At 36.4% G+C, this 16418-nt stretch overlaps 1 protein-coding gene across 1 annotated transcript; it reads right to left on the bottom strand.

The window, feature by feature from the left end:
* Positions 1–6704: 6704 nt before the first annotated feature.
* On the bottom strand, positions 6705–14668 carry LOC110774757 (uncharacterized). The gene is made up of 10 exons (XM_021979338.2): positions 14446–14668; positions 13861–14007; positions 13155–13254; positions 12803–12946; positions 12482–12540; positions 11852–11919; positions 11684–11735; positions 11004–11144; positions 7776–8369; positions 6705–7224 (listed from the first exon to the last, which is right to left on the bottom strand). Exons 2-10 carry the CDS (start codon positions 13981–13983, stop codon positions 7003–7005), a joined length of 1503 nt encoding a protein of 500 aa, XP_021835030.1. The 5' UTR covers positions 13984–14007; positions 14446–14668; the 3' UTR covers positions 6705–7002.
* Positions 14669–16418: the final 1750 nt, after the last annotated feature.

Here is a 16418-nt window from a genome sequence, read left to right as displayed (position 1 = left end):
TACTATATTCATCCTTCGGATGCTAATTCTGTTCAGTTGGTTTCTTTCAAGCTAGCTCAATGGTGAAGGATTTACTGGTTGGAAGAGATCGATGATGCTTGCTTTATCAGCCAAAAATAAAATAGGATTTGTTGATGGAAGCATCAGTAAACCAGTTTTTGGAATTGTTGAATATAAAGCTTGGAAGAGATGCAATGATCTGGTTTGTTCCTTGATTTTAGGTAATTTGAGTGAGGTAATTGCTAAGAGTGTGATGTTCTTGAAATCCGCTAGAGATGTCTGAGCTAGAAGAGAGAATCGTTTTTGCATCAGTGGCTCAGGTTTATTCATTGGAACAGAAATTGGTTGAATTAACTCAAGGAGAGAGGTTTGTGTCTGAGTTCTTCACTAAAATAAAATCGATTCAGGGTGCTATTGAAGAAGCACATCCAAATCCATATTTTATCTGCTATTGCACTTGCAATGTCACCAAGAAATTCTTTCAAAGGCAACAAGAGAAAATGGTTATGCAATTCATGATGAAACTGACTGATTATTACTACAATCAGAGGTAATGTGTTGATGGTGCCAACATTACCAAAAGTGTCAGAAGCTTATAGGCTTTTTGCTCAAGAGGAGAGACGTCAAGAAGTCTCCAATATTGTCTATCCAACAGAATCAATAGCTTTTGCAGCAGGAAAAAGAAGGTTTGGAGGTGATCACTGGAACAACATGAGTTACAAGACACAAGTGACTGGTTCTTAACAATCTAATTTTCAGAAATCATGGAACAACAATAGACAAGGAAATATAGGTTCCAACTATTTTTGTACACATTGTCAAACTCCAGGCCACAATGTTGAAAGGTGTTTCAAAATCCATGGTTATCCACCGGGATTCAAACACATTAAGGACAACAAAACAGCTGCAATGTCATTTGGTGGTGAAACTGATGCAGAAACATAAGGTTATCCAAAACCTGAGCCTACTGTTGCAATCACGGTTGAGCAATACCATAAATTGATGGGCATGTTGAGTAAACAACAGCAGACTCCAATAGCCAATTAATCAAACCTAGCCATGATGGCAGGTAACATTTGTCTACTGTCTCATTCTAATTATAAATGGCTGCTAGATAGTGGTGCATCAGATCATTTTTGCTATGATTTGATTCACTTTTTTGGCTATAAATCAGTTTAAAATCAATCTACCTACATCACTATACCAGATGGAAGTAAAGTTCCAGTGAAACACATTGGTTCAGTGGTTTTAAATGAGGATATAACCTTACATAATGTGTTATATGTTCCTCATTTTAAGTATAACTTTATCTCTGTCCACAAGTTATGCAAGGATTTGAAATGTGAAATGCATTTTACTCATGATAAATGCTTTATTTGCTGTCAAAAGGGAATGTTGTTTCCTCTTGGTGATGTCAGTTCTAGTTTGTACAATATGGGGGAACAAAAGTTGAAAGAAGTAGCTTTTGTGCAGTCACATGTTTGCAACACAACTTGTTCTTTTGTTGTAAATAATGAAAAACTTTGGATTTTGAGAATAGGACATTTACATTGTAGTCAACTAAAGCTAATAACTCTTAGTTGTGAGGTCAACTCTTGTACAAGATACTATATGTCAAGTTTGCCCTGTAGCCAAACAAACCAGGCTTGGTTTTCCACATAGTAGTATTAAAACTTCGGCTCCATTTGAACTAGTCCATATTGATGTTAATTTGGGGACCTCACTCTGTAAAGACTTCTACTGGTTGTAATCAGTTCTTAACCATAGTTGATGATTACAATAGATTTACTTGGATTCATACGTTGAGAAATAAAAAGGACTCTATTTCTGTAATGGTTGATTTCTTAAGCATGGTTCAAACTCAGTTTGGTGTTACTGTTAAATGTATTAGATCAGATAATGCCAAGGAGTTATGTGAGGGTGATTTGAGGAAGTTGTGTTTGACACTATGAATCATAAGACAAACCAGTTGCAGTGACACACCTCAACATAATGGGGTGGTTGAAAGGAAGCATAATTAAGCATTTATTGAAAACTGCAAGAGCTTTGTATATTCAGTGTAGAGTTCCTTATAGGTTTTGGGGGTGAATGTGTCATGTTTGCTGCTTATTTGATTAATAGAATGCCCCTGAAATCTATTAATCTGGACTCGATCACCTTATTTCAGATTATAAGGAAAATCACCCAATTTGTCCCATCCTAGAACTTTTGGATGCCTTTGTTATGTATCCACGTCAAAGGTTGGCAGAACAAAGATGGACAATAGAGCTACTCCATGTGTTTTTTTTGGGTTATTCCACGTCTCGGAAAGGTTACAAAGTGTTGGAAATTGACACTAACAGATTTTTTGTCTCAAGGGATATCCATTTCCATGAGAAAGAAATCTTGTGGTGCTTACCAACACAACATGAGTCGCACAAAAATTCTTTTAGGTGTCTACAAATGCAAATATCTATGTGCTTCATCTTGGATAAAGAGCTATGCCCTAATCTAGCATGTAAGATATTAAGATTCACATCAACATTACAGTTGACACCATTATTACATTCAAGGAAATTTGTTCCTTCTTGACTTCTCTTTCTCATTCCAGCTTCTTCCTTGTGCTCCGTTTACAGCTTATATAGGCAATTTCCTCCTTTTTTTCACCCTACAACTTCCTTGGAGGTAGAGTCCTGTAAGATATAATTCTTTTTATCAAACAACATATTTAAATTGTTTGCTTGAATCAGTTTACTTACAAATAGTAAGTTAGGTTTGAATTGAGAAATAAATAGCACATCATATAACATAAGTTTATCAGAGAGCTTGACATACGTTATTTTATCCACTATTTTCATGCTTCCATCTGGTACTCCCACTTTCACAGGATTTTGTATATCTCTCATTTCACAAAATAAGGCTTCATTACCACACATGTGGTCTGAAGCTCCAGAATCAATAAGCCAAGTATTTTTTTTATCATTTTGCAGATAGAAAGATAACACATTACTAGGTAGTATCATACCTGTAAAATTTGACATTTTGTTGTTGGATGTACTCCATCCATTTCCTTTTTGTTGGGCAACGAACATCTTGAACATCTCTTGAGCAATAGCATTGATCATCTTGTTGTTAGGTTTCCCTTCATTTTCTCCATCTTTGTTCCATATCCTCCCAGTGGGTCTTCTTGCTCATTCTCATTTTCTTCTTTAGTCACATTTCGCCCAAACTTCATAGGTGCTTTTTCCTTTAGTGTTTTTAAATCAACCAGGATAGCCTATTAGTTTAAAGCATTCCTCTTTCACATGCCCCTTCATCTTGCAAAGCTCGCACTTCTTTATATTTTTCATTTTCTTAATTTCCCTTCTCAAGAAACTCCTTGATAATTTCCTTGATTCATTCTATTCACAGTAAAAGCACTTGCTTCATTGCCTATTTCTTGTCCGTCTATTATTTGTTTTTGTTTCTCTGCTTGTTGCACTAAGTGAAAAGCTCTGGAAACACGTTCACAATTGATTTATTTTTTGCATGTTGCAGATTTTGAGACACGTGTACTTTCAACAAGCAACTGAAGTTGTCTTTGCTCTGACGTCGAATGAGTTTCATTTACGTTGGAAACGGATGAAAGAAAATAGCATACCCGACTAGTGTTCTACCTCAGTTGTGGTCACCCCAGAATCTTTCTTATATGATGAGAAATGATATGTATAATGCTCATGAATAGGTTGTTCCCCTTGTATTGCTTTGAGCCATATTGATTATCTATTGTTAGCCTCGGGAGGGAAGATAATCCTCTTCAATGCCATGACCTTTAAGGTAGACAATGACGTATAAAAACTTATGCAGAACTCATAGAGGAACAATCCGCTAGAAATTTTCTCGTCACGGTTCTCGATAAGGAAAATTCAGAGCTACGGACTTACTCATTGTTGTATTTTAAATTCTCTTTGAAGGACCCCCAAGATGATTCCTCGCCATACAAATCCATGTAGTTTCTACTCTTGAACTTCACGTCCCTTTGCTAATTCTCCTTGAACTACATATATCAATTTCGTCGATTCTTGACCGGTGGTTGGAGAACATTTGCCAAAACTAACCAGAGATTGAAGGAGGGGAATCAGACGTTGTTTTCCTCGTTCAAAAACCGTCTAGGAGTGAAGGTTTTGGATGTGTTTCACCCTCCCAAACAGGCTCGATCAACTCGTATGCACATCCCGACAAGGATAAGTAATTCTATATTTTGTTCTTCAATTTTCTTTAATTGTTTGTTCTTCATATTTGATTTTTAATTTCTGAGTATAATTTGTAATTTTTTCCATGTTAAGTGATTAATATTTTTCATATCAATATCAATATGTTATTTTCGATTCTTATCATAATAAATAAATTTTTAATATTTCTTGAAATATATACTTCATATGTAGTCTATGAATGTAGAAGCAAACAAAATATAAAATATATAGTTTTAAAAAGTTTCTTTAATAAAATAAAAATTAAAAAATATTTCGTAAATAAATTAATAATTACTCCCTCTGTAAATAATTAGTCCATCCGTAAATAGGGGTTCATGATGAAAAACGCATTTGCTCATGATGATTTACGTAGGGAGTAATTATTTACTCCCTCCGTAAATAATTACTCCATCCTTAAATAAATTAATAATTATATTTTTTTTACCTTTTCCACAAAAACAAAATACCAATGCCATTTATTTGCCAGTTTTTGGACCACCTTAATCATTTGACACTCCTGATTTCTCCTCTCCTTCATCCATCTTTCCTTCTCATCACTCACTAGCTATGTCATCTCCCTCCCATGCCTCTCCCACTTCTTTTCCTACATCTCTTCTTTCCAATCCTAGCTCTATCACTGATCATAGTTCACCACTACCCCTAATCCTTCCCCTACTTCTTCTTCTGCATTAGAATCTATCACTAATGGTATACCTAATCACAATCCACCTAGACAGTCATCAAGACCTCACAAAACACATTCTGATCTAGATGATTATGTGTGTCACAATGCATCCTCTCAACTTTCTGTTCATGAGCCTATTCCCAAATACTGGTGCAACTTAGTGTCTTATGTTGCATTCCCTGATGAATTTCAACCCTTCCTGTCTCAATCTTGTGATATCACAGAACCATTGAACTATGAAGAAGCTGCAAATGCACAGAGTTACAAACCCTAGACCAGAATCTTATTTGGGAATTGGTGGAACTTTTTAAAGGGAAGAATGCAATAGGTTGCAAGTGGGTTTTCAAAGTGAAACTCAAATATAGTGGAGAGATGGAAAGATGCAAACCAAGGCTAGTGACAAAAGGCTTTAATCAAATGTATGGGACAAAATATGAAGAGATTTTCAACCCTGTTGTCAAGATGAGCACTATAAGGTGTTTGATTGTAGTTGCAACAATCATGCACCGCCTTTGTTCCAACTAGATGTCAACAATGCTTTTTTCCGTGGGGATTTAAAGGAGGAAGTTTACATGAAAGTGCTTGAAGGTGTTCCTAATCACACTAACAAAGTATGTAGGTTGATCAATTCAATCTATGGTCTGAAACAAGCATCTAGACAATGGCATGAGAAGCTCATGTCTGCACTGGGGAATCAGGGTTTTATTCAAACAAAATATGTCTACAATTTATTCATTCATAGGCAAGACAATGACATCAACATTGCAGTTGTGTATGTTGATGATGTGTTTCTTACTGGTACCGATCCTCACAAGCTTGATGCTTTGAAGTTATCTACACAAAGAGTTCAACATCAAGATTTTGGGTCACTTAAATTATTTTCTTGGCATTGAGGTTTGGTACACAGAAGATGGGGTGATTCTCAGTCAGAAGAAATCCACTAGAGAACTCATTCTTGGATGTGGTTTTGAGGTCTCAAAAAGAGCCATCACACCTTTACCTTTGAACCTCAAATTAACCAAATCTGATGGTGATCTCTATTCTGATACAGATATTCTGATACAGAAAAGTACAGGTCTTTGGTTGACAACTCAACTTCTTGACTCATACAAGACTTGACTTGTCTTATACAGTTCAGTCTCTTAGTAAATTTTTACAAGCACCTAGACAACCTCATGTTACAGCTTTAGACCATACCTTGAGATACCTAGCTCACATTGAAGGTCAAGGCATTTTATTAAAAGCTTTAGACAATATTTGTTTGCAAGCCTTTTCAGATTCTGACTGGGCAGCTAGAAGATCAGTAACATGTTATGTGTTATTACTTGTGGTTCACCTATTTAAATCTCTTTTCCGATGGCGTGAGGGGGTTGAAAGTCGTTTGCATCAGTATGTCAAAGTCAAAAAAATTGTGTTCACATAATAGTGTATGTTCATGACGGACTGATGGTGCTGCATGATTCAACTGTAAGGATGGCAATCGAACCAGCAAAAGGCAAGACACACGCAAGTTACTGGGACTCCGTGAGTATCAGCCATGAATCGGGCCACATTTTATTGGAAAAGCACGATAAGACACATCCTCACACGACAAAACCTGACAAAATAACTAAAATTCTACCTAGGGACAGCACGGCCCAATACAATTGGCATGTGGGCTTGGTACATGTCCGAACCACCTTTTTGAAAATTGGGGCACAACACAAAGCTATTAGCAGTGTCATGGGCCGGACCTAGGCAATCCCAAGAGAAATAGACACAAGCCAGTTCCAACTTGTAAACTGTCCAAGATTAGGCAGCAAAAGAAATACGAGCAATACTTGAGCTTGTCAGCTTGATACACTTAAAATGTACCCTGTCAAAAGGTTACACATTTCCAATATTTACATCACAACATGTAATTACTCGTTTAACACAGAGTTGAGTGTTTAACTGATTGTCAAGACATAATAAAGTTTGGTCCTACAAATGCACTAAGTTTGAGTGTCCCTTATTCTTTTGCTGCTAAATTGGCTAAACAGCGCATTATCCAATAATGAAAGCATTAAACACGACCACAAGAAAAACCTGCAGAGCTATAGCTAAAGGTCCAGCTGACCACCATACTTAGTTCCAAGAGAAAAACGGAAGTCTCTGTTCACCAGAAGCATATAAAATAATATTCTTCTTCAAAGGTGAAATGTACTGCGCTCCATGGAATGCAGCAGCTCTTACTGCATTAAACGGTCCCAAGTCAAATGAATAAGCCTTCTGTACCCCATCAAGAATAGTAGCCATCATGAAATTTGCTGGCTTCCGTTCTGCTTCATACTTCCGTAGCAGGGATAGCTGTGACATGCCATCAGTTGCAAAAGCTAAGTTCAATGGGATACTGATATCACAGAAATAGAAAATAAAAACAATTTTTTCTACCTCTCTTAGTGTTAAGAACTTATTAACTCCAATCTTAACTTAAATGTTTGGCTTTCTGTTTTGATTTGTTCAACTACAGTTTCCGAAATTCGTTTCATAGGAGTTAATACTTACTGCCTTACTGGCCTACAGCCGGACTGAGACAAGGAGAATTAACGGCAAGAAAAATGTAAAGTCTGTCGTAAAGGCACGTGCCCGTGAATGCCGAACTGCATGTAGAAGTGCATCTATATTAAGGCTCACCAGATAGACAAGGCAGTTTAATAAAACAAAATAGCCGACTTAAGAAGGTAGGGAAGTTCTTCAATAATGTGCTTAGATCCTGTATGGCTGAAAGAATTTTCCTAAATGCCCTTGGTATGCCCAAGAGAAATATGTTTGACTGTAAAATATGTTTTAAGCAGAATCTTAAATGTGATTTCCTACAAGACCACATAAGAAATAAAAAAAATTCCAGGAGATGGTACCTGTCCTATATCAATGCCAACAGCAGTACCGTCAGAGATAACTTTTGAAAGAACGGATGCATCTCCAAAACCAAGGTTAACTCCTTGACCCGCCAGAGGATGAACGGTGTGGGCAGCATCACCAATGAGAACAACACGGCTTTTAGCATAGGTATCAGTGTGCACTAAAGACAGGGGAAACACCATTCTTTCGGATGCCAACTTGACAGCTTTTGGTGGAACTTCAAAAGACTCGTTCAATGAAACTGAATCTGACTTAAAGCTCGAGAAAATCTTGTCAATACTTGAATTTGATTGTGGATGAGGACCAAAACCATTATCCAATGCATGATTTACGGCTTTCACAAAATCATCTTCAGACATAGCTTTGCATTCTGAAGTCTCTTTAGGGCTCATTGTCCAGACAATATTGCTAAAATTTTCCCCTACTGGCAGAAGTGCAATTGGTCCTGCAGGAAGAAACCTCTGCCACGCACAATAGTTAGGTAATGAATGTTCAACTGTGCAGATAATTGCATTTTGAGGATACTTCCGACCCGAGGAGCTGAACCCTGCCAACTCCCTAACACGTGACCTGCCTCCATCAGCTCCAACCTGCAATATGAACTTGGGAATTACATGGCAAAGCTCAACTAAATGCTAACAAGATATAATGCTTAAGTGGAACTGGGAATTAAATAGCAAAGGTGATCCTACAAATTCTGAGGGTTGTTGAACTCTCTTTAAGACTTAAAGTTCAATGCACTATATATTTGTACCACCAAGACACAAAAATAGGTTACGCTATTGGGGAAGGATCAACTGTGAGAGAACAATCTTTCTCCAGCCGACCCTTTTTGTCGTGTTGGTGTTAACACCTTAACAAAAAACTGCATGAACTACAAAAAAATCTATGGAGACAGTGCTTCAATGTCATTGATCTTTTGGGGCATGTGAGGGGAGGGGGAGATCCAAATACAATCAACTGCATCTGTAAGTTCAGCATAATATCTACTTGTTTAAAGAATAGTAATCCGAAAAGGCTGCAACACAAAGTACCTCTGCATCACTTCCACTTAATCACACATACAAGCATTCCACCATCAGAACAACAACCTCATTAAACCATTCTCCAATCTCCATATTCAGTGCCACATCAAAATTCATAGTGCTCCGAAATCTCTACCAGCAGAATGCTTCTCGATTCCCTAGATTAATCAAATTACATAACTCTTCATACACCCTCCGTCCGAAAGTGACCGTGAAATTATCTAAACCCCACATAACTGAAGATATGTCGTGCTTTTTCTAGAAGACCTTGGACTACTTGGACTATTCCCATTCGACCTACATAGAACTATAGAAGCATGTTGAAGATTCTAACATAGACAACTATTCCCTTTATCTTTTTTATGTTAACATAGAGAAGTGACACGGTTATTAAGAAACCCATACGATGAGAAGAGAGTTGGGGACCTTTGTCATGAGAGAGACCACCTACCAAGATAGGTACGTGTTTTAAAACAAATTAAAAAGAAAATTGTTAGTCATACTGCTTCAAATCTTGATACCCGTCTACAAAAAGGCAATAATATCAGGAGTTAAGGCTAAATTTAACGCTTCCTCAAATAAGAACAATAGTCATGTATGCTATTTCGTTTCAGTTAAAAGTTATCAGTTGTTCTTTTTCTATTCCAGCAAAAAGGTATTCCGCTAGAGAAGTCTCCGTCAAGTCATAACTTAGCCATGATCCAAAATCAAACCTCACCGAGTCCACTTCCATCCCGGGGACCAAAATATTTTCCAACTGCAATACAAATGGTTAAGAGTTTCTAGAAAATATATTAACAGCTGAAAAAGAGTAAATACTTATAAGAACAAGTTATCCTCAAAAAGGATTAAAAAAAAACTAAAATAAATGTTAATCCAATCTATACTAATATTTTAAAACAGGAAGTTTGGCTTGCCACGTTTCCCCTCCTTGCTTTTCTAATTTATTTTTCCTTCTTTTATTTGCTTCCCTAAAAATGAACCGCTGTTTTACATTGAAATTAATAGCTTCATACTTCCATTGAACTCTAGATCATCCTCTCCAAATTAAACCCCAAGGCACGTGCTGGCAACAATTTTTTTTTAAAAATATTTTAAAAATAAGACAACAGTGCGTCGCACGGGTTTAAAACTAGTTTCTTTGAAAGAAGCTCAAAATGGCTTAGAGACCTTAGACTGTATCAATTGCTTTCAATCTCCCCAATATCTATTTTAGATGGATGTTATAGCCCAAGATTGCTAAAGAAGTTACATTATTCCACAACAGATGACATGATAAGGTAGCTCTTGAAATGACACTGGAGTGCCATCCAGTCACACACACACTACATAATCGCCATAAACCGGTGTGCCACAAAAGTTTCTTCTTCTTAACCCCTCCAAAGTCCAAACCCCACAAAATTATTCAGCAGCCAGTCGATAACATTTAAGGACAAACCCAAGACTCTACCCATACACAGCAAGCAACCACCTCCAAAGATTGTTGCCACCTAAGGTGAAGAAAAACATGTGAACAAGATTCACAAATAAAATGGCACGGCATACAAATATCGAGTGAGTCCCCCGTCTTTGATTCTGGAATATATTGTTTTTGTTAATCCTAGCCAGTGTCCACACAATAGCTCTCGTCGGGAAAACAGGACACCTAAGGGGGAAGGAACATTGAAATGATTTACAGAAAAAGGACCCTGATGAATCCCCATCTAGGGCATCTACACCTTAGAATCCTCCACTTCGGTTAATAGTAGAACCAGAAATTCTAGACTACAGAACTAAGCTCCTCTATTACCCTGTCGTGGAGTGGCCTCACTGCCTCAGTATTTAGAATTCAAACAGTGTATATTTGGAAAGTAGACACCAGAGCATTATCCAATGAAAACAGATGGGATAGTGGCGGAAATCCAACAGAAAGAGGCTTCTCTCCTCTTTAAACATCCTCCAAAAAATGAAAGCAACGAACACCTCTTGTCTAAAACCATAGCATAGGACGACACTTGAAGAAATTTTAAAATAAACAAGTCGAAAAAGAGGTGGAATATTTCACGATTTTAAACTTCGATTAAAGGAATAATTAAATGTTGAATAAATATAAAATATACAAATTCAGCAAGCAGGAGGGTAGGACATGAAGTTCAGCAAAAGTTCCATTATATTTCTCTCACTGCAAAATTTACTTTAGATGCATTTCATAAGCCTTACCACTAATTTTGCAACTACATTGCTTCCATCGGCCAGCTCCAACTTTGCTAACTGACTGTCCATCTCGGTGGATGACATGCTTGACTGTAAAGCCATTGAAGCCAATCTAGAAGGAAGTACTGTTTTCTGGAAGTCCTTCTCCTGTACAAGTTCCCCAATCCAACAATTAAGAGATGAGACGGAATACAAGAAGTTAACCATTAGCTGCTTCATACATGTGAGCGAACTGAAGGCTATGTAAAATGCAATTTGTTAAACCTTCCAAGGAGTTAGAACTTGATTATGTTTTATAGAAAGCTCTTGGTTTTGTCATTCACTCTTTCCGGTTTTCACAGTTTCCAGTTTAGGAACCTTTTGAATTTTTGATTTCATTCATTACTGATGACATTGTGTTTATTGACCAAGGGAAAACATAGAAGCCTAACCATTATTCCAAAGAAAGGTGGAATTAAACTTAGAAGTAAGCAAGAGTTTTCGGTTCAGGGATGAGGAGTGAGGAATTGAAGGGAGATTGGAGAACATTTATTTTCAGTCACATTCTACCCAAGAGAACCCCGCATGAAATAGAAGGATTGTGAAAGATGAATGTACGCACGATATTTCTAGCAATGAGAGCATGGTTTTTCCATACTCCATGCCAACATATAATGAACGATTTAACCATTAAAGTTGAATTATACCTGTATACACAATGATAGGGACCTCTGAAGCACCTTATTCTCAACAACACACCTAAAATAATGCAAAAAATTAAATAAAAAACACCGTGTTAACTCTCTTGAATAAAATCATGCACCAGCAATTAGAATTGACTTCAAAGTGCAGAATGATTTTTTCAGTAAGCTCACCCGAGTACCTCCTTATTTGCATCTCTAGCATTGTACCTGGTATACCCTAGACCAGTATAATCCCATACCTACAAGGAAAATCAACTTATGATATCATATTTAGACAGAAGTACTTGAGGACGGAACAGATACAGGCATATCAGAAGTAAAGATGAAGGCACTTTGGCAATAAAGATTATCTACAAAACAATAAAATAATAAGACCTTGCATAAACTGCATTTTCTCATGATCTTCCATTGCTAACATGAAGCTTCACAAATAAAAAAAACAGATACTTGTATTATGCTAGGCTGAATGAAATTTACAGAAGTGCAACAACCAGTGGACAGAAAAAACAGCTGAAAGACTTGAAGATCACTAACAGATAAGACTTTATTCACTGCCTTACATCATGCACGCATATCACATTACCGCATAGCTGACTAAAATCACTGAATGTGAAAATGATTTTTTTTATTTTAAATACTGCTATTTACCAGAAACACAGCATTGAATCATATTATCATTTATGCATTTAATTTTCAAAGACAGAAAAGTTGACATTTGCAAATCCAAGGTCAAAAGTAAGCAAAGAGCAAACAGTAACAAACAACAGGAGAAATTCAAACTTGAAAGGTAGCGAGCTTCACCTGCATTTTGTCAAAATATGCATGGCGTTGCTTCTCAACATACTTCCAAGCTCCAATATCTGCAATAATTACTTCTTAGTTACTGGAAACCGAATTGGAAAACAAAAGGGTAATATGTCAGAAATTTGTCTTGCCCAAGATACTTGAAGTTCCGAAGGACACAAAATAAAATAAATGCCCCTATTGATAAAGGGAACATATTAACATGGTAAACACTAAACAGTTTTTACTTTGCCTGCTATGGGTAGATTAGTGGGTCAACTCATGTATTCTGAAAACTAATCCACAAAATAAATACTAATATCAACATAGATAACATACTTTTAAGAAAGGAGATAGAAGCTGGTGTTATCGTACTGACTCTTGGGTCAGGAGGCTCCTCTTTACTAATCCAACCTCCAGAGGTCAATGCAGGATTGTCGTCAATGATGGCAACACTCAACTTTTTGGTTAAAGCAGAGCTTGCTGCGGGGAATATAAAACATTTTGAAGCCTAAGCTGACATATATAAACTGCAAGGAAGTGATTATACTGCAGACCACAAATGCACCACATGCCCACAGGTAACTAAAGGTAATTAAATCTGCTTGCAAGATACAAGAAATCAAAGATAGCAAAGAGGGACGCCATTATTATTAAACTCTTCTCCCACATATAGTAAACCCAAACTAACCCAAGGAACATGCCAGAGCCATGCCGACCATGCCGCCACCAACAATAGCAATGTCATATTGCTGAATTCCATTTGCCGATTGATTTTCTACCTTGTTTCCCTGTTACATACAATAATAACTTACACCTGGAAAAAGGAAGAGAGGAAAAGAGAGCGATAGGAAGGGGAAGAGAAAGGAGGAAGATGAAAATAGCATTTTGAGGCACAGCCACACAGGACAAATAGGTTCATTCCTTATTGAAAAACTAAAATAAAAGTAACTCTACACACGAAAATGAGGAAAGGAACACCCCCGGTCCCATAGACGGAAATTCAACTTAATCCCACACAATGATGATATCGTAAGGCTATGAGCCTGTTGCAATCCTGATATCATAAAGCTATGAACTAAAATAACATCAAGACAAGTCAAAAAGTAACAACTAATTGAAGATTATGAACCATGAGGGGTCTAGTATAAACCTATGAAACACAATGATGCATTGGGGATATGATGCATGGGCATCTGGGCTTGGAGCTTTAGAACCTCTTTATAAAGAGCCTTTCTGCCAAAATAGAAAACCCAAACCATCCACTAGTGGCAACAAACGGGAAGGGCGGAGCATGAACTCACAAATAACGAACAAATCACAACTATACTATGACGATAATTCACAAACATCGATAAAATATCAACCAAATTTTTACCCTAAAATTTTCTACTCACGTTGCTATGCATATAGCTGTTTGAGGCAGAAACTTCTGGGGCGGTAACATTGCAAAAGAACCTCCTTAGACCTCGCAGTTGAGAAACATCAGCATTTACTTTTCCACCAATCACTCTATACATTTTCCAATTTGAGCAAGCAAACCCCTGTTTGTGGCACACAAAACACATCAAATCCACACACCGCAACTTCCAGCTAACTAGTTTTCAACATGGAGCTAAAATCGATGTACCTTATCGATTTGAGCTCCATAAATTACAATTTCATGAATTTCCAAAGCAGTAATCCTGATTATTGGCAGTTCCACTAAAAAACACTACCCAAAGCAGTAATCTCTCTCAGTCTTTGATCAAATTAAACCTTTTTCTTAACCATTATTTGAGCCATTTTCCACATATAATAGGCAATTCTGATAATTTAAATTTACATATCAGCACATACTATGCAATTGCACTGAGCATCCTAAACGCTAAACCCTAAATCCCCAAATTTGAAATTGTTTTTAACATTGCCAACGTAAAATTGAAAATAAAAATTAAAAAATGTTCAAAGTTGGACGCCGCAGGAAAGAGAGAAAGACATACCTAAGAGTTGTTTGCCCAGAATACTTTTCCGATCGATGAAGTATTATTTGTTCCTCGAATTTGGGGAAGTTGAATTTGATTTGAGGAAAGAAATTGCTAAGTTTGTGCGTAGAAAATACAGTATGAAATTGGTTTATTATTTTACTTCCGACCACAGTATCGCAACGTCGGCACTTCAATTTTACGGAGCACATTTTTTCTGTTAGTTGGCTACGGCCTACGTGGCCTACGTATCCTACTCCGTGCTTTGGAGGTTGGAAGTTGGGAGGCCAATCCACCAAATTGGTACGGAGTAAATAAAATTGGTAGTTAACGATAATTTGGTGTAAAGGCACAATAAAAAATAAATAAAAAATAATTTGTCGATATCTATACTAATATATTAAAAGGCGTTTATAAAAATGTATATGTGCCACGTAGATCAGCAAGGATTGAACACTAGGCCTCTTGAATTAAAAGTTACCATTCTTACCATCTTAGCTAGCCACAATGATGTTATATTTTTCTATTTAAATAAATAATACAACCTTTTTAAAATGAATAATAATGAATTAAAGGGGAAAAAAAAACCAAAAGGGAATTAATTACTTAACTTATAATGTACAATTCTTCTCTTCTCAACTTAAGCTTGAAAAATAAAAAAAACTTAGGGTAATGGAGTGTAATTATGAGTGTGGAAGAGGGAAACATTGACAAGAGTATAATAATCAACTAATCATTAACTTAGGGTAATGGAGTGTAATTATGAGTGTGGAAGAGGGAAACATTGACAAGAGTATAATAATCAACTAATCATGAAGAAGAGAACTCGACTTTGTTTTGATTTTCGGATATGGGAAGGAAGTTTGTTGATTGGCCACTGATCTTGCATGGAAATCAGATAATAGCACCACATATGCACATATTTAAAATAAGTAAATCCCACTAAAAGTAAAACCCAGAGCAACGCCCGGGTCACAAACTAGTTAGACTTTAAATTTGGATTGCGTGACATAAAATTACATTATATTTCTTCCAAACAAAAATTCTACGAAATATCAAATAACTCGAAAAAACAAAGTGTTTTCATTTGTCAAAATTTGTGATAATTGGACCTCTTTTTTTAAAAATACTTCATCAAGTGATCAAACACGTTTAAAAAGAAAACCATCTTTCAAGTTAACTTAGTGAGTTAGTGGTTATATTATCCCACATCAACCTCCCTATTATATCCCCTAATTCTCTTTAGTAAATCATCCACTTACATAGCCGAACTCGAGTCGGAACATGTATTATGAGAGAATTAGAATCTGACTCCTATCCCTCTTTCAGAGTTGGAAACTCTACACCTAAGTCATGATCATAATTTGTTTTTTCCATATTCAAAATTGGTCGGACTAGGATCATCTCTATTTTATATTAAGGGAACTCCTGAGCTCACTACTGTAATTGACCTTTTGGTGTCCCGTATATATAAAATAGTCCATTATGCCCATGTTATTTGTAAAATACAGCACCGAAAAGGAAATTACTTAATGAAGGTGATAAATGGTAAACAAAGGAATGCAAATAAGGAAGATGATACAAAAGAAACTGCAAATTATACGTTAAAGGAAAATAGCTTAAATTAAAGGATACTAATCTTATATGAACGCGATGCGTGCGGGTATTAAAAAACTAAAAATTGTGCTATATAAGTATATAATATACCAAGAAATATTTTGCGATCTAAGGACCTTTCTTTTGATCGTATAAAGTAAAATAGAAACTCAGTCTATTGATAAGAATTGTGTTTTAAAACAGAAGCTGAGGAATATAGAATAATTATTTAAGTCTAGCTCAAAGTAATGGTCTAAAATGAAATCAGGGTGGCTGCTTTCTTAACATTTGAGAACTCAGAGCTTAACCCCCTACAACAGGTATTTACCAAAAAGACCTCATCTCTTGGCTTATATAATAGAGATATAATTAAGGAAATTCAATCAAAAGGTCAA

The sequence above is a fragment of the Spinacia oleracea genome, chromosome 1, assembly GCF_020520425.1.
Source record: "Spinacia oleracea cultivar Varoflay chromosome 1, BTI_SOV_V1, whole genome shotgun sequence".
NCBI lineage: Eukaryota > Viridiplantae > Streptophyta > Magnoliopsida > Caryophyllales > Amaranthaceae > Spinacia > Spinacia oleracea.
Note: the sequence above shows the minus strand (reverse complement) of the source record. Positions and strands in the feature narration are given on the sequence as shown.